Raw genomic sequence first — 26,489 nt, 5'->3', positions numbered from 1 at the left:
ACCTACCACAAGCGTGAGAGAGTTACCAATTATATTGTTGCGACATCTCTACGCGATCATCTCTACAGCAGCCAATCACGCGACCCTATCAGCCAATAACAGCAAAGAGTTTAAATCGTGCAAGCAAAGAGTTTACGGATTGCAGCATGTAAACAACCTCCGATACAACATCGTCGGAGTCGTCACTTCATCACCAAATCTCACCTTATCGTATTTATCTCACAGAATGGCCAAACCCCCTTGGATATCGCGTCTAAACTTGGCTACGTGACAGTGATGGAGACCCTGAAGGAAGTCTCTGAACCCTCGATGGCTCCAGCCTCTCAGGACAAGTACAAAGTAGTGGCGCCTGAGACCATGCTGGAAACATTCATGTCCGATTCTGAAGAAGAAGGAGGTGAGTAGACATTTTCACCAGGTACTATAAGTGTAACTAATTGATGCCTAAAAACCTTCATTTATTCCTATAAATTTATATCCCTTGCGGGAGCTGTTTGGCTTAATGATAGAATTGAGATTGAAATAGTAACAAGTTGCTAGCCCAACCCCTAAAAGAAAAATTATTCCTTAGATATATGGCACACACAGACTAAAGCGATGACATAGGCCGTAATAAATCGTACAATTACATAACTGGTGCACACCTAATTTCACTGTATTTCAGGGGACGTGATGTTCATTATTGCTTTAGCCCAGCCTTGTCTATATTATTTCTCCTTACATTTTTATTAATAAAACAGGTGAAGATACAATCCTGAACGACCAGCCGTACAGATACCTGACAGCAGACGACATGAAATCACTTGGTGATGACTCTCTGCCCATCGACGTGACCAAGGACGAGAGGACCGAGTCTGCTTTGAGCCATAAGAACATTATGGAGATGTCGCATGGTAGGTTAATATAAAGGAACATAGGTATCCTGGTGAAACTGGCTCGTGAACAGATGACATGGTTATAATTTAAATTAGGAATTGAGACCTGGATTCTCTGAAAAAGAAAACACCAATGCCGTGCCGCCAAAGAGCGTGCGAAATTCCACTTTCCCAAGCGTGACAGCAACAATGGTTGACTCTTTTACATTTGTAAAAGAGTCAACCATTGTTGTGAAACCAAAAGATATGACAATTATTAAGTGATATGAAGTGTCCTATAATAATGAATAAATATTTTAAATTTGAATTCGAGTTACGGTGTAAGAAATTACTTTTTCTAAATAAGGACACTCCGGCTGTACCATATTATCACCCAGTTGACACTCAAATTTCTCAACTACCAGTAATCGAATTAAATAATTTTATGTCATGAGTACCATTGTACTTCGATTATAACCATCAATGTTATTATTATCAGAACTTCCTTGGCACAACTCTACAGCATCTTAAACTAAATCGTCTTTTTCCTCCAGGCTCAGTGAACGGCATTCCCTACCAGCCCCAACAGGAGGTGGTGGTGAAGAGCATCAGCCGGTACAGCACCACCCAAGCTCCTGAGGGATACTGCTACAATGTGGATCCCACGCAACCCAAGTCAGTATTATGTCTGTCAGTATTACTTAGATTTTATTTATTTATTTCATCAAAACTTATCCTATCATTACAGTCATAAAAACCAATGCGATAGACAAAGCAACTTATACATTAAATTCTTACACAATATTAACAATTATAACATAGAACAAATATCGTAGCTATTTCGTTGAGTTGAGAGTGGCCAGTGCCCGAGTCAGCGGATAAAACTGATAGACTAGTTAGTGTAAAAACAAAAAAAACAATTGAACCAATCATTATGTAATCTTCTTAAGAAAGCATATCACAAAGTAATGTAATAGAATTAGCTATAGGTTTATCCAGACTTCTTCACATGACACCGGTGTGCATGTGTAGAAGAAGCGGCGGAATAAATTATACTGCAGCATTTTCATCGGACGTCAATATACAAATATAGATCTCTTAAATCTTAATCATGGACGAATGCACATTGTCTACACTAAAAAACATGAATGAATGTAGAACTAGTAGTTATTTCAATACGATTATTTCGTCAAATAAATTGGTTTGACAGAGTTATAGAAAGACACCAACACGTCTTTATTATCGAAGTCCTTTCGAAAGCTGATGTTGAGTATTTCTCTCGTTGAAAATATACTAATTTTATGAATTATTGCAGAATTTTCACAATAATATATCTAATGTTCGCCTGACTGTCACGCATGCTTACTGGAAATGTTTGCAAAAAACAGGAAAAAACTGCAATGGAAGAAGTGAGTATTTTAATCCAAACGATTACCTACTACCTACGTTTTTATGTTTTCTGGTTTATATCCTGAGAGGGTCGCCATGTTAGGGTGAAATTTGAGTGAGGAATAAATATTGAGAAGAATTAACTACTTTTAATTTTTACAACTATTTACTTCACTGTAATATAGTTTCGGACATGCGTACAATTTGTTTATCTAATATTAATAATTTTATACGAGCTATTCCTTTTATGTACTTACACAAAAAATATAAATGTCGTGTAGGTGCTTAAGCCTGCGTCATTGTTTCGAGTTACATAAACAAATAATTCACATCTATATCCCCCGCTGGGTAGACAGAGCCAACAGTCATCAAAACGGCCACGCTAAGCCGCTTGGCTTAATGATAGAATTGCGATTCAAATAGTAACAGGTTTCTAGCTCATAACCTGAAAGAGGAATACCAAGTATATGAGCCCTTATTTGCCTTTTATGACATATAGTATGTATCCAACTATAAAAATATGAAAATGTCCAGTTTCCTCGTGTCGTTCCTGGTGGACGCGCGCGGCGGCGCGCTGCGCGGGAGTCGCGGCGGCGGCGTGCGCGTCATCGTGCCGCCGCTGTCCGCGCAACAGCCGACCAGGATCACTTGCAGGTCTGTTCTCTTCTGTTTTATTGACAGTGGTGTTGATATGGGACGTCCTGGCTAAGGGTCAGGTCAAGAGTACCCGAAACCGCCGAGCTAAGCTTAACCGCCGAGTAAAGCTAAGCACTACGTTAAGTAATTTGAGGGTACCAAGTTAGTGTCCGAGTGTCGACATTTGTATATTTAGGTCGTGGCAGGCCATGTAAGCTGACTACATATAATATGTAAGGGGAGTTGTTTGTTGAACAATATGGTTTGAAAATATATTTGCATAAGGTCTTATTAAGGCGTTTCCTGAATGATACAAATAAGGTTTATTGAAATTGATAAAATGCAGGCGTACGTACGAGTATGGTGCACGTTTATCCAAAGAATCATTATTTCAGATATCTGAAACCATCGCGCATCAACCACATGCCTCCGCTGATGGAAGGAGAAGCTTTAGCTGCTAGAGTGCTCGAGATGGGACCCGTCGCTGCCAAGTTCTTAGGGTACGTATCTTCTAATTATAACTGTATTTTCTTCTAATAATTACTGTTTTTTTAAAGTGACGTGGTTAAATGCTAACCTACCGTACCAGTAAATCTTCAATCAATCCTGTAAATAATTATGTTTTTAAGTTCTAAAAAGAGAATTTTGTCAGTGCTAAATTCTCTGTAATAACAATTACATAATTCAATATCAACAGACATTTTGCCTGTTAAATTGGTAGTTTAAATTGCCTTGTGTTTTACTTGTTCAAAAAACAAAGTCATAAATATATTTTTTTTACTCCATAGCCCTGTGATCCTTGAAGTGCCTCACTACGCGTCTCTCCGCGGCAAGGAGCGTGAGATCGTGATCTTACGCTCAGACAATGGCACTAGTTGGCGAGAGCATACTGCTGATGCCACTGACGATGTTGTCCAGGACATACTGCACGAGACCTTGGAGATTGAAGGTAAAGTTACAACATACTATAAGAAATATTTATTAAAGCAGATAGGAACAAACCAAACAATAATAATGGTACCACTTGTTGGCGTTAACAAACTGAAAATGTTGTTCAGGCCATACTGTACGAGACTTTGGAGTTTGAAGGTTTATAAGGTTATGTCAACCAGATACAAAAGGTGAGAAAAAATACAGGTTACCTACTGAAATACATAAACTTGACACTAGTCATATAGTTCAAAGGCATAAAAAGAAAAAAAAAAGAATGGGAACACAAATGGAAACAAATACATTTTATAATTCAAATTAAGAATGTTTACTTCAAACAGAAACAAACGAAGATGAGAAAGCTTGGGACGCGCCGCGCGTCACCAGAATCCTGACGCACGATTTCCCGCAGTACTTCGCTGTCATATCGCGCATCCGCCAGGAGGTCCACGCCATTGGGCCTGAAGGTAAACCTTTTATCCTTGTAATGTTATTTTGGCCTTTAATCAAAGGTATGTTTATGAAACTGTAATGCTTTTTTACTTTGTCATGTTAACCCCCAATTTTGTCTTTTATCAAAGGAGTTCTTTGACTTGTCTTTGAAATGTACTTTTTATTTGCTGAATGTTATTTAAATTTTATGAAAGCTTCAAAGACCAATAGTTTTATGTTGTCTTCTTCAAATCTAGAGCTCTATTGAAGACATCATTTAGCAGACACTCCACGTGATGCAATTTTTTTTAAGCTAGTTCTACTTTTGTTCAAAACAAGATCAAGAAGCTTAAAATGGTCTTTGTTAAGCATACCACACACTTTAAGATTCTGCAAGGTGTTATCTTTTTAGAAATAAAAACATTTATTATACTCATAAACGCGATTTTTAATTAAAGGAACTAAATTAAATATATCTTTCCAGGTGGTATGGTGTCTAGTTCGGTGGTGCCCCAAGTACAAGCGGTGTTCCCTCAGGGAGCCCTAACGAAGAAGATTAAAGTCGGTCTGCAGGTAAATCTGTTCAAACCCCGTAAAGGCGTGAAAGATAAAAACCTTAAAAAGATCACTGTCAACAACGTATCTAAGAAGAAACGATTTTCACTAATTTGGTAGTATTAAATATGAGATATATTTTAGCAGCAAACATTAGTTCTTATGATAGAGTTGATACTTTAATACTCGAACCATGGTTACCAAAACGAAAGCCGACATAGTCGGACAAAGCTTATGAATAATGTAACGAATTTTAAAATTTTGTAATACTTTCATGTACTTGCTTAGTTTTGTACTACGACTTAGATCTTACTGAATAGTTCATTCATCTTAGATTTGCCTTTTCAAGATGGTTACCAATCATCAAATTTTCTATTCGAGCTTTCTAATACTCGTATTTATTATTAAACACTGAATCAAATACGTATACCATTAGATTTATATCGTTCATAACTGATAATACAATATTTTTATAGCTCTTAGATGTAGAAATTTACGTAGTCGTGTTTAGATTCGTTTTATTTAGCCGCCAAATTGATTGTGTTCAGTATTTTTATAAAAAGCTTTATGGAATCACTAAACCAAAGTACAAATCGCGAATGCCAAATTTTTTTACTGTTATTTTACATGCATATTAACATTTTGTACTGAAATATTTTATAGAGGGGAGATACAGTTTTCATTACTTTTAATGTATTCAACAGTTTTAATCGTAATATAATCATGATTATCAAAGATTCCACTAATTTAGATTATAAAACTGTGTCTCTATTTAAAACTATAATAACATTATTTTTGATCAATCACATATCGTTAATCTACTCATTTTAAATGATTTGAATTGTCATTAACATAAAATAATAAGTAATAATAGCATTATACCATTTAGGAAATAAGTCTGATATTCGTTGCTCCTTAAGGCATATTTTCATACCCAATAAATTTAGAAATACTTAAAAATATTTAACGCATAACAATGTAGTTGGAAATTCAATAAAAATCACGTAACGTCAAATTTTGGTTTTTCACTATTAAGCAAACTTGAAGTATGAAATCACTGAAAATTTAAAGTGTATGAGTATTTCTCACACTGCGTTTTACACTTTAAAAAAGTTAAAGAAATGTACCGTCGTTTATGAATTTTCTCTAGTTGGTCTTTAGGCGAAGCATGATACAATTATAGTAAGAAACGAATTGATGCAAGTTTTAAAGAATATATAAAACATATACATTAAAAAGTGTGTGACCGAAAACATTGGTTTGAATTTTACTTGGAGTGACGTATTGGTATTTTAGATAAGTAGTCTTAAGTATTTTTAAGGTTTTGCTAAATTTATTGGGTAATATATGCTTTAAATTGTATTTTGATGTTATGCTAATATGTAAATTTCCTAAAGACCAAACGTGAGAGTTGCATGATGTATATAATATTTTGTTTGCTATATTATTTTTCAATGTTGAGCTTTACTATTCTGTCAAAGAGTGCTGCATCCTAAGTTTGAAGCGCATGTGTGAGAAACAGATGAAGATTGATTACACGTGTCATAGTGTATTATTTTGTTTTAAAGCTTTTCCTGTGATTTCATATGTTCATATTTGCTTAATTATGCACCGGCTGCTATTCGCCACTAACCCCTTTTACTTTTAAGATTTAATTTAATGTTAACTGTAAAGATGACGTTAAACATATAATGACATCTTGTGAATAGGCTTTGTAACTTAATTATGCTGATATTCAGTTACAATAAAAAAATATTGTTGTAGAGGTATAATCTATAAGCATCTATATCTAATGGTAAGTAAATATTTTTCTATTATTATTTTTCATCACGCACATGTTTCCAAAAAGTCGCTCGACACAAGCATGGCAGCTTCAATTTCGCGTTTGGTCTTTACGTTTATGAAAAACCTAATTGAACAATACAATTTCCACCTTTTATAATATTTACTTTTACCTTAAAATACTTTTTCAGGCCCAAATTATAGATTCCGAACTAACCGCCAAGCTACTTGGCCGTGGAGTTGCTGTGTCTCCAGTTGTGACAGTAGAGCCCAGAAGGAGGAAATTCCATAAGGCAATTACATTGAGTATGCCGGCACCGAGACCCCATACTCAAGGAATGACAAACCAATATAGTACTTCATCAGCTCCCACTTTAAGGCTGCTTTGCTCCATATCAGGTAATATTAATAAACTTCGCTTTTATTTACAATTTAGACCTGATCAGTTACTAAACACTATTGGAATTACATTATGGTTTTCTGCAATCATATCTATTACTATTTTAACAGTAAACAATTTTAACCATAATTTCCGTATTAAAAAACAAACGTTTTGGACTTTTATTTGTGTTTTAAATAACATTTGCAAGTGCTTTAGTAACTGACGGAATTCTGTGAAGTGTTGCAATGGAGTATGGCTTGCGTTCGCTACATTGACGACATTATGCTTACAAAGCAGGAGGTAAGTGTGCCTATGAAAGTATAATATATATTTATATCAGGTTAAACAAATCCTCTCCTTCAACATAATAGGTCAACCATATCTTTTTTTTTGATAAAATATAAATAAAGTATACCAATATTCCATTACAACACATACGAAATGTAGATAAATAAAACTAGGCAAAGTCTTTTTAATATCAATACGTTATACTTATAGTCTAATTTACGTGAGATCGGTAGTTATAGATTTTGATCTTTTGAAATATAGAGTAATTTATAGCCAACATGTAATACAAATAGTTCGGAGAGTATTCTATAGATTTTTATGTAGGTATTTAATAATTTTTATTGACATTGGAATTTTTAATACTAGTGTAGATAAATCAGTCAGATCATATAAAATTGTTCTAAGACTCCCAGTTCTCTAGACAACGGGATGAGCATGTCATTTGAAAAGAAATAGTGTAGTTATTTCATTTCATTAATTTAAAAATATTCTTGATTATGTGAAAATGGGGTAAAATAATAAAGACAAGCAAAGCGCTTATAGCAAATACACCAAGCAGCTAAAGGGATAACGTCCCTGTGTGTGTTTTGTGCGTGTCTACATTGTCTTTGTTCTCGTGTGTTTGTGTGTGTTGCACGCTCACCGTGTGTGGCGCTAAATTATATGCTGCCACCTATCGGCGCGCACCAACAGGGGTATTTCGCAAACGATCTCTCGAAGGTAAAAAACTAGAAATACTATAAATATCTAAAACAAAATCAAATTGTCAATTTGAGTTCACGTCACTTTAATTTGTGAGATTATTTTGTCCTATGTACCCACGTTTTCTATTTTTTTTTTATTTTTATTATTTTCATAAGTAAATTTTAAATTGATAATTATACTCTAAGAAGTATTGGACCAACATCATGAAGAGTATAAATATCAGTCGCATTTATTTTTCTCCCTCTATCACTTTTGAATGCTTTTCCATTTATCTTGCTTTTCATACATTCTTCCTCTCTGCACGGGCTGAAATTTTTACGCTTTGTTAATTCACAATCACTCTGTATCATAAACCATTACATAAATCTTGAGACGTCAAGAGTATGCACTGCGATGTATTCACTGGACGTAATCGGTTTGGATCAAATGTATAAAAACAAACAGGAATTAGTCTTTAATTGCAATAATGTATGGGCACAACTTAAGAATGATAAAACAAATTACCTGTCCTTGTTTAGTTTAAGCCTTAAATCTGAAGAAATAATTCATACGGTGCCATAATGTCATCTCATTCATTTGTCAGCGTCAATGTTCCCAATATATCCTAATTTGCTTGTACTGATCAAAGTTCTTTTCCAAAACGGCCTATCAGTTCTATTCCACATCATCTTCTCTTTGTTTATATCATTTCTTTTCTTACCATTTACAGAACACATATTATTTTGTCGTTTTGGTTTTGGATTGGATTTTGGGTTATTTTCAGTGAATGTCCTTCGAGAGATCTGTTTTCCGAAAATTAAGCCGGAATTTTTGGCAAATTGTAAATAAAGTAGACTCATTGTTTTCATTTTTAAATAAATCACTATATTTATAAGAAACAGGTGAAACTACACAGTGTGCCACATTATCAGTCACTTTTTCATTTAAAACAATATAAAATGGTACGTTATTTATTAATTTTGTGTGATGTGTTGTATTTGCTTGTTGTGTGTTTGCTATAGGCCGTTTTGGAAACAATTTGTGTTAATTTTATTATTTTGACCTATCTTTCTGATTTCTAATCTTTCTTCTGCGTCGATTTAAAAACATCAAGTATTAAAATTATTCATATTATTTGAAACTGAAATTACTAATATATACACATCCCTTCTGAACGCATAAATATGAATTTATTGTAAAATTGAGTAGATATTTGATAGCAGAAATATTAAGTAGAATTAAAAGCCTGCTTTGGTATGCTGTTGAGATAGGTAGAATCATATACATCAAGGCAGAACAAAAGTAACAGCTACTTTCTGCCTCTAGCTGTTAATACATAACTGAAACTTATAAGTATCTTAATTGTAGCGGCATAGTTTATCTTTATAGCATGTGTTTTATTAGTTTTAAAGATTTGTGTAGATTACAAAATTAAATTTGTGGAAACAGGAGGAACAAATCGAGCTCATTGGGAAGATGTTACGGAAAATACACCACTGACTTTCGTGAATGACTGCGTATCGTTTACGACTACCGTGTCAGCTAGATATTGGTTGATTGATTGTCGGCATATAGAAGATGCTACTAAAATGGCCACCGAGCTATACAGGTAGGCTTTTATTTGGTTTCAGAAATTTAATGATATATATAAATTTATATAAGACAACTCTTTCGTGACATAAAGTGTGAGATTTAAAAATAATTAAATCTAATATGTTTCGGGGAAATAGCAATAGCGTAATGCATAAGCTTTCCGGATTTGGGTTATTATTGATAATTTTTTTTATTAAAATTAATATAATAAATTATAACAGGGAAGCAATCCACGTACCATTCATGGCTCGTTTCGTGGTTTATGCCAAACGTACTGACGAATGCCAGGCTCAACTACGCATGTTTTGTGTCACCGATGATAAAGAGGACAAGGCGCTCGAGAGGATCGAGAGGTTCATCCAGGTCGCCAAGAGCCGTGACGTTGAGGTAAAGTATAAAATACTTCTAAATTTTTCATCAGCTACTGTGATTGCTATTTATAAAACTGAAATTGGAAAATTTCCTAATTTAGGTGCTTTTTGCAAACTTGCAAAAACAAACTTTAGTCATTGAATGTAAATTTTCATGAAAATTACTTTCTCCTTTTTACATTGAAAATCTTACGTATTTAGATATTGAATAATATGATTGCTGACAGGTTCACGAAGGAAAGCCCATCTACTTGGAGTTTGGTGGCAACCTGGTCCCAATCGCGAAATCTGGAGAGCAGTTGTCAATTCCCTTCAGAGCCTTCCGGGAGAACCGTATGGCTTTCCCTGTTATGATAAAGACACAAGACCTGGAACCAATCTGTAGGTGCCAGTTCATGAGGGATCCAAAGGTGCCCAAGGGTGAACCATCGCCGGCTCCGGTAAGCTTATTTGACAGACATAATCTCGCCAACGACGTTTTTTTTTAATTCTTGATCTCAGATGTCAAAACTGGATACAAAGTGTCACCCAATAAAACATGATTGTATTAAAAATACATTATTGTATTGATATTGTACAATCCTACTACTATTATAAAGGCGAAAGTTTGTATGGATGTTTGTTACTCTTTCACGCAAAACCTACTGAACCGATTACCATGAAATTTGGTATGTAGGTAGCTGAAGACCCAGAATAACACATAGGCTACTTTTTATCCCAGAGTTCCCGCGGGATTGATAGGGTTTCCATGCGGACGAAGTCGCGGGCGGCCTCTAGTGTACAATAATTATAATGATTCAATGTTTTGCCTTTCAGATTGCTATCCTCAACATCATGGTACCAGATGATACTAATGGTGAAAGGACAAGTCCCTTACCAACCGATACCTTACCAAGGCGCACGGCCGAACAAGAACTTGTGTGGAGACAACGGCTCAGTGATCCAAGGTATGAGAGATTTAACCACCAGACTACAAAATTTATTTTTTTTAAGAACGTATTTTCTAAATATATATTTTTCGCTAAAACGTTTCAGTTTGTAAATAAAAAAAATTAATTATATGTATGTATATATTTAAGCGGCAGCAGTCCGCATATATTGGTATCTGTTTATGCGTCTGGTTTTACGGAACATTTGAAAATGTTCTGATTTTTTTAAAACGTAATATGATTGCAGATTGGAAGACATTTGCAACCTCCTTGGCAAAGACTGGGTACCCTTAGCCTACGAGCTAGGAGTGAGCGTGGCAACAGTAAATCAGATTCAAGCCAAGAGGATCACATCAGCAGAACAGGCGCAGTTAATGCTGAAGCTTTGGAAAACTCAATCTGGTACCAAAGCTTTAGGTACGTCCACAGGTAATAAATAAACAGATCATTCGGATACAATCAAAAATTAAAATTGTACAAAAAAAAATAGGAAATTAAATTTAAAAAAATGTAAATCCTATTGAATTATTTTGTACATCAGAGTCCGCTTCAAACTTATAGAATAATCCTCTTGCAGATAACTCTCTCGAGCTAGCGTTATGTCGCATTGGGAGAGATGATATTATTGCCCCCCAATCTGAGGTTACAAACGAGCGAAGGATCCAACGTAATATATACCAGGAACGGCAGGCTTCCGAAGAAATTGACGCTTATAAAGGTATGATGTCTGTCATAAAATATATATATATATATATATATATATATTTCTCCCAAAAGCAAATAAAAATGTTTTTGATTTTGATTAGTTGTTTTAAAAAATGTTTAATGTATTAGTAAAGTTTACTAAAAAATATTTTTGTCGAACAGCAGAAGAAGACAATAAATTTAAAGATAAGCTTTATGATGAAAATGGAATAGCAGAGCATAGAGAGTTAGAACATGATCAAGATGAAGCGAAATATTCTCCAGAAGAAAAATCCATTGTTGAGAAGAGTGAAATAGAACGAACACCTACTCCAAGCGAAGACAGTGAAGAAGATGAAGGTAATGTTACAGAAATAATCCTAAATTAACAATATATGGGTCAATATGTTTAAATATTTTTATTGAATGAGAATGTACATTTTTCATTTGACATAAAAGGTAAATTCTAGAACAAGTTCAATAATCGAAATTATAACTTTTAGATGTCAAACGAAGTGTAGCTGAGAGAAAAGAACAAATTACAAGAAAATTAAGTTCCAGCAAAATACCTGCTTCGAAACAAAAGAAAGAAATCCGCGAAGAAATTATTGAAATCAAAACTCAAATCAAACCAGATATCAAGAAATTCCATGATATTGAACAGCAGGTTAGGATATTTTTAGTTTTATTGCATGATCGTCGAAATATTTTCGTAGGTTTTAAGCAAGTAAATCGTTTTAAGAAAGTTAATTATTTTATGAAATACTTATGATAATTTGGTAAAATAAAAGGTTCGTTTTGTGTTTATTTATCAGTGCTTATTATTTAATGCTATGTGAAATCATAATTGATTAAACTTTTCCTTTAATAGGTGGTAAAGGAGCCTAAATTGGAAAGAACACGATCAAAAACCTCACCTGAAACTGTTGATGAAGAAAAAGAAGTAGAAGTTCACATGGAACAAGTAATTGAAATGAAACAAGAAGAACCTAAACCAGTAGAACGACCTGTGGAACAATTTAGAAAGTTTGATCCATCTTCACCTGCTAAGCCAACACCTAAACATTTACAAAGGCATATGAGAAATGAGTCGATGAGATTTCCATCTGGAGATTTTTCAAACGTAACTATTACACCGCGTAAATCAGTTACATCGGAAACTACTGAAGTAAAGCAAATCGCAGAAAGTAAAAATGATACATTCACTAAAGAAGCCATATCACAAAAAGAAATAGTTACCTCGAAAGTAGAAGAGAAGTTAGATGATGGTGAAAAATCACCTGATTTGATCACAGAAGATGATAAAGATATTGCAGAAGCAACACTGAAAACTAAAATTAGTACATTTGAATCTAAAATTATGAAGGAACCATCAATAGATATACCTAAAACAACAATAAAATTAACAAAAGAAGCTTTACAAAAACATACAATGGAACAAGAACATGGTATTGAATATACACAAGAATTCGTCAGAGATCAAACTAAACAATTATCTGGCATGGCAACACATGAGAAAATCATTCACAAAGTTTCAATTGAATCCGAAAAACAGGTTGAGATGGTGAAATCTGTGAAGGAGACGATTCAACATTTTGATTCAAAAGTGAAATATGACGAAAAGTCAAAACAAATTCCGAAAACTATGAGGACTGACTCTACTTTAGTTCAAGTATCTTCAGAGGAGGATAGTGAATTCTTGAAGAAATCAACGGATTCAGAGACAGAAACTGATTCACAGACAACAACAAAGTTAGAAAAAATTGGACAATCAAAATCGAAAGTAAACGATAGCATATTCGAAAAGAAAATAATAGATGACAAGTTAAAAGATAAGCCAGAGGCGGAGAAAGACGAAAAGCATAGAAAATCTGATTCTGATGATGATGACAAAAAAGATGACCAACGTGTTGGAATCAAAGTTCAAAAATTAGAAAAACAAATGACGGATGAGTTACGGTCAAAAGTAAGTGAAGAAGAAATTACAGAGGCATTAGAGGAAAAAGATGTATCCATCACCGAAAAGGAAAAAGTGAAGGTATGATGATATCTTAAAGTAATAAATAGGCTCTTTTCACTATCACTGTTATTTTACCGCTTTATCTAATTATGTTTTAAAAATTCCTTTATTATTTTTATTTTAGATTGAGAATCAACACTCAATAGCAAGTACTAAGTCTGATCTAAGTAAACATACTAAGACTGACTCAATGGGATCTGATATTCAAGATCTGATTGCTCAAAAATTATCCCAAGAATCGCCATTAACCTCGGTTATAGATAAAGCCGACTCCTTAGCTGATTTACAACAAAGTACCGAAAAGGACTTTAGTTTTATATCACAAACTGAATCGAAGGTAATTAAATAAAAATTACTAAAATAAGGTAGTTTTGGGATCGTTTAACAAGTTGGCGATAAATCTCAATTAAACTTTGAGCAAGTTAATTTCAAATAAGAAATAAATATTGTAAACGTTTACTTTTCATGTATTATGCACAAATTCAGTATAACAGGATCATTTTCCCTTTACTTATGGTTTTTAATATAAATTTTATATGGTTTATGAAATTGCTTTTATTTATTTTTAGGTTTATTCAAAAGAATCTAAACATAGAAGTGATTCATTAGACGAGGCCTCTCAATTTTCTGATTTAGAGGAGCAAATTGGCACAAGTCCAGCTCACAGACCTACATCTATTGAAAAAGAATTGAAAACTGTTACTAAAACAATGTTAGATAAAACTGAAATTACCACGGCGCAAACGATAGAATTCTTAAAGCATGAGAGTGAATATAGTGCCCAAATAGATTTTACTTCTCTCAACGCAAAAGAACAGGTAAAGCTTTATATTTTTTTTATATCATTTCAGTGAGCGTCACTTTGTGAATCATCAACTTTTGAACAATCTGTAAATTTATTTATTAGGTATCACCAAAGGAGTCGCCTGTTATAAGTGCCAAAGCACGGCAGTTTATCGAAACAGTACCTGAAGACGATTCTGTACAAGAGTGTTTCTTTTCGAAACGTATTTATTCTGACTCACTAGAAGATTCTGAGCACACAGATTCTAGACGACACTCCGAAGCAGAATCCCTAAAATCAGACCAATCGGATATCAAAGCTAAAATATCTTCATCCGATTTTGATGAAAGGGCTGAATATGAAGAAACAATAGATTCGGGCAGTGGATTTGGTGATGAAAAATTCGAAGAAAGTATTGGCTTTACAGCTATAAGAATTGATCCAAAACTAATAGAGAAACAAGATTCTGAATCTGATAAGGAACCCGATTCCATTTTCAAAAAAATGGGACCTAAACGTCATTCGAGAACTGAATCTCTCAGTATAACTAAATTGAGTGACTTACAAATGGACATAGAACTACCCAAAAAGCAAGAATTCCAAGTGATTGTAACTGAGGCAGAAGAAGTTGACAGATCACTAGATGAACCTTCAGATAAAATTTCTTCGGAAAGTAGCAGAGAAATAGAAATATCAGATAGAAAGTCATCCGAAGGAATTTCAGATAAAATTAGTTCTGAGGATGCTGTCACAGATAAAAAGACATCATCTGAAGAAGAAGTACCTAGAGATCAAGTACAAGTCATAAGTGAAAAAATCAAGAGTGCATCTGTTATCAGCGAAACAGTCAAAGATCTTGAAAAGCATGATATTAGAACTCAAGTTCACAGGGAAGATGAAAGAGGTTAGTAATATACTTTTTTTCTGTGTTTTTATCGATACACTTTTTATTTGATTTTATGTTATCAACATATTGAGTTAATGTACATATTCGCTAAGGAAGAATTTTTGTCAATTCTCTAGAGAATGAAAAATAAAAAATATATAATATGAAGACTTATGGTAATTATTAATATTTTAGTTGAGGTAGTAAAGCGTCAATCGGTTACTTCCGCGGGCTCTGGATCAGTTAGTGAACTTCGTCTAGATGAAAAACGGCTATCTGACGCGCATAGTCTTACTGAATCAAGGGATTACACCTTTGAAGAGTCGGAAGATGACATTGGAACTCAAGGAACGCATACGCATGTTGATGCATCCAAAGAAAAGCATGAATCCAAGGAATTAGAGTCCAAGACAAAAGTTTCAACGGGTAATTTCTTTTATAAAATAAAATTATGTTGTTTATTAACTGCTTTCATTGGCCTTTTGCCTTTTTTTTCTATTTGATGAAATGTAAATATTCATTGCGATAAAATTTAACTTGCACGTACGTACGACACATGACACATTATAACTTTCGTTATAATAATAGTATTTATAATATATTAATGTTTTTTTTACATGCAAATCAGCTGAACAAGCAGCAAAACTTGCTCGACTAAGCCATGGTGATTCACTAGATGACGTAGAAGGATTTCCAGAGGATCACGTTACGGATTACGTTCATAAATTACCACATATAGCAGAAATAGGGTAAGAAGTTTTTAATTTCAATAAAAAGTTTAGGCTGAGGTTATTCAATTTCCAGTATGTTTGGTGCAATGTATTCATAACTAAGTGGGATGTGTGTAGATACATTTTCTTATATTTGTATAATGTCTTGTCTATATATATCTTTTAATTTTTTTTTTGTTTAAGCTCGGTTTCCGATAAAGACTTAATGGCTGAATTTTTGAGCAAGGAAAGAGAAGAGCAAATGAAACGCGAAACGGTTCATATTGTCTCTACAGCTGCAACAAGCAGTTTTAGTGAACCAGTTATGTCTGAAGCTACAGAAGTTTCTAAAGTAATAAAAGACAATGATGTTAATACAGAAAAACATACTCAAAAAGGCAAAGAAACCAAGCAAATTGAATCTGTAGAGGAAACAGATGTCACTACAATTACGATAGAATCAAGTGCAACAAAAGATCACAAGAAAAGCGAAACCAAATTTGACGTTAGCAAGATACGGACAGATACTTTAGGTAAATTTGACTTAGAAGATAATATTGAAGAAACTAAAGGAATAAAAAAATTTGTGCCTAAAGAATTAAATTTAAAAGAAGCTGCAGAAATAACAAAAGAGCAAGTAAAACCCGTAATAGATGATATTTTGCAAAAAGGAACTATTGCGGCTGCCGCCAGAAGTCCAATTTTAGACAGGGATATTAAAAATATTACAAAAGATATTGTTGAATCAGAGAAGCGGTCTTATGATGCTAAAGCACCTCACAAAGAAGAACGTAGACATTCTTGTATCAGTCCTGCAATTTCTTTAGAAAGAATAGCAGAATCTGAAGTGGAGACGGAAGAAGAAACGCCTAATATTATAAGTAAAATCAGTATTGATTCAAAAATAACTTCAATTAGTACTGAAATGAAGAAATCTGACTCTGCAATGAAACAAATGGCTGATAATATTGAAATTATAATAAAACAAGCTTCCGAAGATGTGGATCTGTCTTCAGAAGAACCAGATGTAAAACATCCTGTAATTTCTGACCAAGACGATGTAATTGGACAAGTTTCAGTTGATATGATAATTGAAGAAGCTGTTATCACAGTCGAAGGTTACATGGAATCATCAAAAGATATAAAAGAAAGAGAAATTGAAATGACAACGGAAATGGTATTCGACGAAACTAAAAAGTTTTCAAAAGAGAGACCTGGCTTAATTAAATCTTTATCTAGAGATAGTGGCGAAATTGTAATAATGCCTAAGAAAAAGCACCCTCGAACATTTTCTGTTCAAAGTTCACCAGAAGAAGTCGAAGAACAGATTTATACTGATTCTGAATCAGGTACAAATATTGAATTATGGTTTCCTCTATATGGCAGAATGTAGGTGCCTTAAAATTAACTTGGAATAATTTGCCGCATTACACACCCCTACAAATAATTTTACCAAAAGTTTATGAAATAGTAGTCTTGTTGACTTCTTCTTTCTTGTTTTAATCTCATCACATTCGACGCAACATAATTGACATAAATAATATATTTATATACATATAAATTTCTATTATTATTAAATCTTAAAAAGATTTGGATTTCATAAATTGGATTTTTTTGTACTGAGCTTATAGTTGTATAAATTATATTGTGAAATATGCAGTTCTGCCAGAGAGGAGAGACTTGATTTTATTTAGAGCAATTCATTTCTATTGTGGCGTTATTAAAATTACTGATTTATTTCAACATATTTCAGACATGGATAAAGCAAAAGTTTTAGAAATAATTGAACCTAGTTCAGATCTTGAAGGAAAAGTGGCAGGAAATAATTTTGATACAAGAAAAATTAGAACCGACTCATTAGATGATGCAGATGATTTTCCAGAAAAAGAGGTAAACAGATAAGTTTTTTAGCTTAATACAAATTGTGTTAGTTTCGTTACATATTAACAATGATAAATTTTTTAGGCTGAATATTTTGGCGACGACGGAAAGTATCATGATGACAATTTGGAAAGTCGCAAATTTGAGGAAAGTCATCTAATATCTGAAGTAACTGGCCCTGGTACTAGCGCTCAACAACCAGATATAGATGATGATAAATCATCAGATAAAGTTATAAAAAAGACCCAGTTTGTAGATAGAATATTACATTCTGATTTGGTTTCTAAATCAACCACAGAATCTTCAGTTACAACAGTTGTATCGACACTAACTAAATCGTCTGATGAAGACCAAAAGTCGGTGCTAGAAGATGCTACTTCTGCAGATTTTTCAAAGATAAGTGGTGCAGATCTTGCAAAAGATCCATCAAAAACTTCCTTTGATGCTAAGGAAGATTCAAACATTGAAGAGCAAATAGAATATCGTGGTACTCCTGACTTATCAAAGAAATCGATAAGTTTGTCTAAAGATTATTCAAAATCATCTATTGATAGTAAAGATACTTCTAGAGATTTTGCAACCAACGAGCTTTCTAAAGACTCCACCGTAGATCTTACGAAAGATTTCTCAAAGTCGTCTGTAGAAAGTGTTAAGGAAACATCAAAGTCAATAGATGAAAAAACATTCTCTGAAGACCATTCATCACTTGATGTCTCTAAAACGTTAGCTTCTGATGCTTCAGAAGGCATAGCCATGAATAAAGAGTTTACAGAAGAAGAGAGATCAGTGTCTAAAGTTGTGAGAGTAACCAGTTCTTCTGAAGGAACTTCCATAATGACTGAAAGCAAATTATTAAGTGAAAATGGTGATAAATCTTTGGAGAAGTTAAAGGTTTCGGATTCCGAACTTGAAAGAGATTTTATAGGAGAAATGGACGAAAAAATTGCAGAACTGAAAACTGAATTTAAGAAAGAAGAAGATAGTATAAGAGATGCATCAGAACAATCATCAAGTGATAAAGTAGTCCATGGGATAGAAACACTTTCGAAACAGGATGATAAGATAACTGAAAAACACGATGATCAAGACGTAGATGATATTGGCCCCGATAGTAAAGAATTGCATAGGAGATGCTCAAATTTGTTGGAAGACATATCACAAGGTGCTCTTATCAGAATTGATTCCAGCCATGTTACTCATGGTAAGTTCATGTATCAAGTTCAATTTAAATATTAAATACATGTCCGAGATGGTTTCAATATTATTACTTATTTTTTATTCAGATTTAGCGTCAAAGTTCTCGAAAACTCCGCCTCCGTCCCCAGTAGATTTAATAATCAAGGATAAAACAAAACTCGAGGAAAGTTCTGGCGATAAGCAAACCGGGCTACAACTTAAAGGTAAGGTCTATTTCCAGTTGTGATAAAAATAGAAGTAGTATTTATTCTACTACGCTAAATAAATAGTAATTGTTAAATCAAGTCTGTGAATGTCTAATTTTCATAATTTATATTATTTCATACTAAAAGCCAGTATAGCCAAATAGTTTGAATAATTATCATAATTAAGTTTGACAGCTCCGACCTTATTTTATTCCATACCTAAACCAAATTTATGATGCAACCTGGAAATAAATGGACAAAGAAATGGACTTTGATAAAATAAAAACAACACTATTCTAGGTCTACAGCTCAAAATCATAGTGTAATATTAAGTTCATTAAATAAACTGTGTTTAACATCCTCATTATATGGAAGTCTATCATAGAACTCACAATGTAGTAAATTGTAGAAGTAGCAGCTAACTTCCCGTTGAATTTAGGCTCCGAATCTTCGTTCCTGGATGCCAGCCGACAGTCACCTAGAGCTTCTTCAGCAGGAGACAGTCTCTACAGCGAAACTGAAGCTCATCAAAGTGGTCAGTACTGTTCTATATATAAATACTTGACCTAAAAACCTCTCCCAAATTTTATTTACTTGTAGATTTAACTTTTTAAACAATTTGCGATGTTATCGATATATAATTTATCATGCAACAGTAAATTATTGCAAGCTTGTTGCAGTAATAGTAGTGGCAAAGTAGAGTCATAGCGAAACTTTACTCCTACATAGTCTTAGTGACCATCGTTAATAGAGAGCCTTGTTTGCCACACTCTTTAATTTTGTCGCCCAATTATCGCATGTATAAGTGTATTTGTGATTGAGTTTCACACTAAACTTTGTTCCCAAATAATTCAATTGAATCGTGATTTATTTCCAGAATAATTATTGCGTGGTAACAAAGTTTTCAAAATAATAAAGGCACTTAACTTCATTTTCCTGGTCAAAGGCACCATGTATTTTGATATAATAAAATAAATAGATAAAATTTGTTACATCCATAAACGAACATAAAAACCACTTGCTTCTCTCATCTGTAATGCCAATAATTGTCAGCACAGTAAATTTTACTTTCTTTCTTGCGGAGCCCTTACGTTGCTTTAGGTAAGTGGACCTACAAGCAAATTCAAAACTTCGTACCTTTTCATTGTTGTCGCTTGGTTCTCAATGGGACACAATAATTGTTTATTTTTCGTCTTTAATTCGCAAATTTTCATCTTCTGTCATTCACATTTGAGTAACGTTTCGCTTTGATTCTAAAATATCTTCTTTGATTTATTTTTCAACCATTTCACAAGCTTCCATCGCTATTTTTTAAAACTATCTTTTATTCATTGTTGATCACGCTTTAGGCGCTTTCAAAGCCTATTTTTATGAAACAACTTCGGTTATAATAAACGACTGTATTTTTTTTTTAATTATACATGTAAAATATAACTGCAAAAAATAAATAAATCTAAATATAACGCACTTCCTCAAATTTTAAGTCAATGAAAAGCACTGATTTATGTATGAAATTTTTTTAACTATTATATTTCTTTACAGATGTTTTAACGGAAGCATCCAAGGCACTTAGTGCAGCCGCCAGACCCAAATCTCCGACGAAACATTTAGCGGATAATCTATCTTTTATAAATGTTGATCAACCAACTTTGACTAGTGGAGCTATAGAACTTGTTGATAGAACTATAGAAAAAAGTATTGATGTGATTGATCAAATTAAGAAAGAACAGTTGGCTGTTAAAATGGAAGAAATGCAAAAATCCTCTTCTGATACATTCTTTAGCGAATCAAGGATTGAAACATCAACGTCATCTTCTTCTGTTCATAAAACGTTCGAAGGATCTGAATTGAAATTCCAATGCATTGATCCTAATGCAGTTATGTCTAATATGGTTGCCAATTTCGGAACGACAGATGAATACAGTACTATTTTATCACATAAGGAAACAGAAACTAGAAAAATTACGGGACAGGAATTCTTTTCCGAGACAAAACAAGTGTCATCGTCTGATGATGATTCTTTGGTCATAAAAACTGAAACTAAACATGAACTACGAGGACAAGAGCATGAAGTAAAAGAGAAAACAATCGTACGTAAGGAAGGGGACCAGACAGAAACGTCTCAAAAAAAAGTAGAAAAAGCTCATGAAGCAACTGCAAAACGGTCTGATATTGAGACAAAAACCGTTTTCAAAAGTACTGATGACACTGATATTATAAAAGTAGAAAGACAGTTTTCCGAACAAGGCCTTTATACAGGTCGTCAAACTAAATCTGAAGAAAAGATGACGGCTCTAAAAGATGAAACAATCAAGAAAAAACAAGAAGTGAAGATTTCAGAGAGAGATTTATCACATGAACAATGGGGAAAGGAATATTTTACAGAACCGGGAGAATTAGAAGACATCAAGGAAGATGAATCAAGAATAGCATTTGTAGATACAACGCTTAAAATTGTTGAAAAAGATGAAGTAGTATCAAGTGTTGAAGTGTCAGAAAAAGGTAAAATCATTAGTTCCAAAATTGAACATCATAAAGAAGAATCGATTATTGAAAGTAAGGAACATGATGATCTAAGTTCAGATGCTTCACATGCGCCAAGTTTCAAAAGTGAAACTGCAGAAAGACGCGGATCTTCTGAAATGAGTCCAAGAAGTAAGTCCAAATCATTCAAGAAGGATAATGAAGTATACGAAGTCGATTTTATCAAAGAAATAAAAGTATCAACATCTCCGGTTAAAAGCACTTTTAGTAGAACAGGAAGTCAAGATACACAATCAGAATCAGAAGCAGCTCCAGATTTACCCCACGATGATAGATCTGGAGATACTCCAAAAAAAGATAAACGATCTCCCGTTAAACTGCCACAGCAACAAGTAGAAAACCAAGTTTGGGAAGTATCTGTACAACAAGCTGAACCGTTTGAAATTATTGATGTCATTTCAAAACCTCTTGTTTCTTCTACAGCAACAATTGAGTCAAGTACTACTAAAAGTTCTGATAGTGACACAATATTAGAAACTAAATATGAGGTGGAAACCAAAACAGAAGTATCCTTAAAAACTCCCAAAACCGACATGTCTCCGAGTACACTAGAAATAACTGATGATGTCAGTACAACATCAAAGGATATTATGATAAAATCTGGTGAAAGTATTGACACTGAGTATATGATAAAATCACTTGAATCCCACGAAGCAGAAATTTTGCAAAAATCTATAGACTCTACTATGAGTGCAGAAACATTGCATGCTTCAGAATTTTCAACTGAAGCAGATTCTGCATTTTTGACTGGAACTGAACAAAGACGTACAGAAGACATCAAATTAGTGAAAGAAAAGAGCCTTGAGGATATTTGTAGTAGCGGTTATGATACTGATCTCTCCTCTGCCGAGTTTCATGCTATGAAACTCGAGTCGGATCGGGTTGATTTCGATACATTTATGTCTGCTCAGCCCCTCGCTGACTTGTCGGTTTTAGAAAAAACTATTGATGAAGTCAAACAGTCTCTTGAAGCAGCACAAGTTGAAATTATTAGTGAAAAAAGTGATGGCAGTAGTAAATATAAGCAATCTCCATCTGAATTCCAATTTAAACTTTTAATTAGTCCGGATAGACCAGAAGTAATCAAAGAAGAAACGCATCCTGCTGATGAACACATTGATAAAAGTTTCAATCAAATGCCCAAGGAAGAGAATATTTTAGATAGTCAAAAATCTGAGAGTATTTCACAAAAAGCAAGTTCTCATGAAGGAACAACCACATCTGATGAAGATAAGGAAACTGTTCAAATTAAAGAATCAAGCCCACCTTTGGATGGTGGAGATTTGTCAATAAGATCTGATAGTGGTCCTCATTCCATAATAGAGACAGAAAGTGAATTAATACTTTCTGATCGAGATGGTTCTTCCAAAGGGAGTCCGGAAGTAAAAATAAGAGTCCAAAAGCATATTAAGTCTAAATTAGGGATAGTGGAGAGAAGATCTGCTTCTGAAATAGAAGGATGGTCAAGTTCTGGTGAAAGCCATTATCAAAGTTTTGAACACTCTGAAGTAAGTAGGCCATTATCTTCGGATGTTGAAGTAATGATGACTGCACAAAGTGGAACTGATTTTGATACAGCTCTCACTAGTCACGATGTATCATCACAATCTTTAAGAACATCAAAAGATTATTATACAGCTGCAAGTTCGCTCGCTTCAAGGGATAGTATGAAAAGCCTAGATTCGGATAGTTCTAGCCATGTAGCTAGCATTGATATTTCCGATGCATCTGAAACTCTGGTACCTTCCGCTAATGAGCTAAAAGAAGAATTATTAGAAAGTAGCACATACGTAGAACAGTTTCTTCATGAGGCTGACAAAGGCCACCCGCCTAAAGTAAAAGATGTGAGTGATGATGAAGTATCTGGTGATGATGAAGATGATAAAGCAGACGCAGAAGAGCCTGTGGGTAAAATGAAAAGATCACATGAAATGCGATTTCAGCCTAAAGAAATGATTCCAGAACATTTTCCAGCAGAAGGAGCTTCTGAGAGTACTGAGATTGATGAAGATTCTACAAAAGATAAAGAAGGTTCGGATACTACTATTTCAAGTCAATTGAAGACAGATGAAATATTGTCATCTTCAATTTCAAAACTTGATATGCCCTCTTCGACATCTCATTCAGAAATAGAAACAGAAGTAAAAGAGGAAATTATCAAAAGTAAGACAATTGCAGAACATGCTATACCTTTTGCTGTTACAAAAGTGGAAAAACCGTTGAGGGAATTTGTTGATATTGAAAGCGAAATTATACCAGTTGGATCTTCAGAATATGAAGAGATAGTAAAATGGGGTACTACGGTGACTTCTATTGAAAAGAAACCATTTGATCAAGAATCGTCATCTATTATCAAAACTACAATACACTCGGATGAGAAAACTCCTGGACAAAAAAAGGTTGAAATAACTGAGGAATGCATAAAAAAAGTTGTTAAAGAAGTCAGTGTTGCACCATTTCCAGTGACTGAAATACCTATTTCACAAAGAGAGTTTGTAGATGTTGAAGATCAAATTATACCACAGGAATCAAAACAGTATGAAGAAATCCTAAAATCAAAAAGCGATTCTTCAGTCCCTAAAACCAAGGTAGAAAAATCAACTGTTAAAACACCGGATTCACAATTAGAGGACAAACAAAGTTCAACTTCCAGTTTGAAAACTCAAGATCACTTATCAACACCTCATACGCCATTGTCTGCTCCTAGTCAAAGTTCAATATCAACAGATAATGGAAGAGAGTATGTTTTAGATGACATGTATGATATATCAGAGACTCCAGAGTTAAGGTCCGATTTGGTCACAGAAAGTAGTAGATCAGAACTTGTTATAACCACTGAAGAAAGGGCCATTCATACTTATGACAAAGAGCAAGACTCCCCTACCAGTGATGAATTTGAAATTGTTGATAAACCCAACGAAATGGATGATTTTGTTGTTATAGAAGAGGTTGCTAAGGAGGCGCAAGAAACCGATACCGAAGGGAAAAGTGTCCAAATAAAATCACAGAAGTATGTCAAGAAACATGATACAGAGGTGGAAGAGTATTTATCAAAAACTACTAAGAAACAAGAAAGTACAAGTAGCGCATCAGGTTCACTATCTGATGAAGAATTGCTTCAACATGAATTACAAAAGAGATTACAAGAGCAAGAGCTAGCTGAAATAGAAGCAGGCAAACGATGGATACAAATGCAGTTTGAAGGAGACCCAAGATATGAATACGAAAGGGTTCCTCTAGAAGACATCAAAGAGGAAGAAATGACTGACTTTGATGCTAGTAGAATAGGTAGTTTAAGTTCTCAAAAAGAATCCATAGGTAGTTACGGTAGCTTTAGAAACTCATACGGAAGCCTTTCTGAATCTGAGATGGCATCTCGTATCAGATTCAGAGTAAGAGGTGAAAGCGACGATATATCCATTAGTTCATTACAAGAGTTTGAAAATTTAGAGAAAGCATTAATGGAACAATATCAACAACATTCTTCATCATCCCAAGACTCGTTAAATGGTTCTTTACCAAGGCGATATATACTAAGCAAAAGTCAAGGTGATGATATTTCTATTTCAAGTTTAAAGGAATTTGAAGGACTTGAATCAGCATGCCTTGAAGCCTTAAAAGCCGAAATTCTTGCAAAACAAAAAGAAGCTTTACTTCTTGCTGATCCAAAAGAAGTAAGCAGTAGTTTTTTGGAAAGAGAAAAACGGTCATATAGTGGCAGTTCAGAAAGCAGTCCACCACAAAAAGGAGGAAGCCCTAGTCAAAAAAGTGGAAGTCCATCCCAAAAGGGGGGTAGTCCATCACAGAAAGTGGGTAGTTATGGTAGTCCATCACAAAAACTATTGACAGACTCCGCTGCAATACGAAAATTAATTGACCAACAAATGGCTTTAGAGCAAAAATTACAAGAACAAGTGACGCCTAAAATAGTAACAGTAAAAAAATATGATGATAAAGGTGCATACTTTGTACCTGAACCTGAACCAGAGAAAGACCGAACATCTGAAGTTACAGAAGAATGCAGTAAAACTTCTTCTTTTGTGTGCGCGGCTGCTCCTAGCGATGGATCAGCCGAATCAATACCCGGTGATTGCGAAGAGATGATGAAAATATTAGACCAAGAAGAAAAATCTAAGAGTAAACAAGCTGTCACAAAAACATTTACTGATGAAGGAGTAATAGAAGTTGTAAGAACTACAACCGTTATTCAACAAAAGTTTGTTGACGGCAAGAAAGTTTCCGAAACTGTGACAAGTACTGACGGAGAAGGTGCCGTGGACATACCTGTAAGACCTCATCAACTAGATGAGAGTTCTATGTCTTATGGATCGGAAATTTCTTCATCTATGGTATCTCAATCATCAGAGATGGATAGTTTGATGACTGTTATTGAGAAACACTCTTCAGATGGTGAACTTGTAACTGTGACTAAACAGACTATAATAATGACTTCTGATAAATCGGAAGACTTTGACTTGAGAGAAGGAAGTGCCGTTCGTGAGCTATCGCCCTCTTCCGGGAGGTCTATCGCTCACAGCGTCATTTCTTTCTCTGGTAAACCATTCACAGACCCAGCGAGTGGATCGTGGAGTGGCCAGGATGAAGAATTGAGTTCTTCTGGAAGCTTCAGCAGGTAAGCACAATATAGCAGAACTACTTATTATGGTAATAAGTAACGAGATTTTGAACGATACCGTACGATACGATGAGTTTCTAATTATTCAAGTTCCCTTTTTTCTAGACATTTGAGGCACTCGGTTAATGTAATTTACA

General features: G+C 34.2%; 1 protein-coding gene across 1 annotated transcript in view; it reads left to right on the top strand.

Moving 5' to 3' along the window:
* LOC106137130 (ankyrin-2) overlaps positions 1-26,489 on the top strand; it is a 39,412-nt gene that overhangs the window by 7,869 nt on the left and 5,054 nt on the right. Inside the window, exons 15-45 of the mRNA XM_060951576.1 lie at positions 226-397; positions 741-893; positions 1,409-1,529; positions 2,243-2,263; positions 2,778-2,897; positions 3,275-3,379; positions 3,668-3,828; positions 4,151-4,276; positions 4,726-4,814; positions 6,770-6,977; positions 7,942-7,968; positions 9,382-9,541; positions 9,747-9,912; positions 10,124-10,336; positions 10,713-10,843; positions 11,073-11,242; positions 11,403-11,543; positions 11,693-11,869; positions 12,013-12,176; positions 12,381-13,547; positions 13,654-13,866; positions 14,099-14,347; positions 14,437-15,195; positions 15,409-15,625; positions 15,828-15,948; positions 16,114-17,258; positions 17,663-17,799; positions 17,875-18,991; positions 19,074-19,190; positions 19,612-19,707; positions 20,715-26,349. Coding sequence (XP_060807559.1) covers positions 226-397; positions 741-893; positions 1,409-1,529; positions 2,243-2,263; positions 2,778-2,897; positions 3,275-3,379; positions 3,668-3,828; positions 4,151-4,276; positions 4,726-4,814; positions 6,770-6,977; positions 7,942-7,968; positions 9,382-9,541; positions 9,747-9,912; positions 10,124-10,336; positions 10,713-10,843; positions 11,073-11,242; positions 11,403-11,543; positions 11,693-11,869; positions 12,013-12,176; positions 12,381-13,547; positions 13,654-13,866; positions 14,099-14,347; positions 14,437-15,195; positions 15,409-15,625; positions 15,828-15,948; positions 16,114-17,258; positions 17,663-17,799; positions 17,875-18,991; positions 19,074-19,190; positions 19,612-19,707; positions 20,715-26,349 — 13,598 coding nt within the window. The remainder of the gene's footprint in view (positions 1-225; positions 398-740; positions 894-1,408; positions 1,530-2,242; positions 2,264-2,777; positions 2,898-3,274; positions 3,380-3,667; positions 3,829-4,150; positions 4,277-4,725; positions 4,815-6,769; positions 6,978-7,941; positions 7,969-9,381; positions 9,542-9,746; positions 9,913-10,123; positions 10,337-10,712; positions 10,844-11,072; positions 11,243-11,402; positions 11,544-11,692; positions 11,870-12,012; positions 12,177-12,380; positions 13,548-13,653; positions 13,867-14,098; positions 14,348-14,436; positions 15,196-15,408; positions 15,626-15,827; positions 15,949-16,113; positions 17,259-17,662; positions 17,800-17,874; positions 18,992-19,073; positions 19,191-19,611; positions 19,708-20,714; positions 26,350-26,489) is intronic.

This window comes from Amyelois transitella, chromosome 25 (genome assembly GCF_032362555.1).
Source record: "Amyelois transitella isolate CPQ chromosome 25, ilAmyTran1.1, whole genome shotgun sequence".
In the NCBI taxonomy this organism is placed as follows: Eukaryota; Metazoa; Arthropoda; class Insecta; order Lepidoptera; family Pyralidae; genus Amyelois; species Amyelois transitella.
Note: the sequence above shows the minus strand (reverse complement) of the source record. Positions and strands in the feature narration are given on the sequence as shown.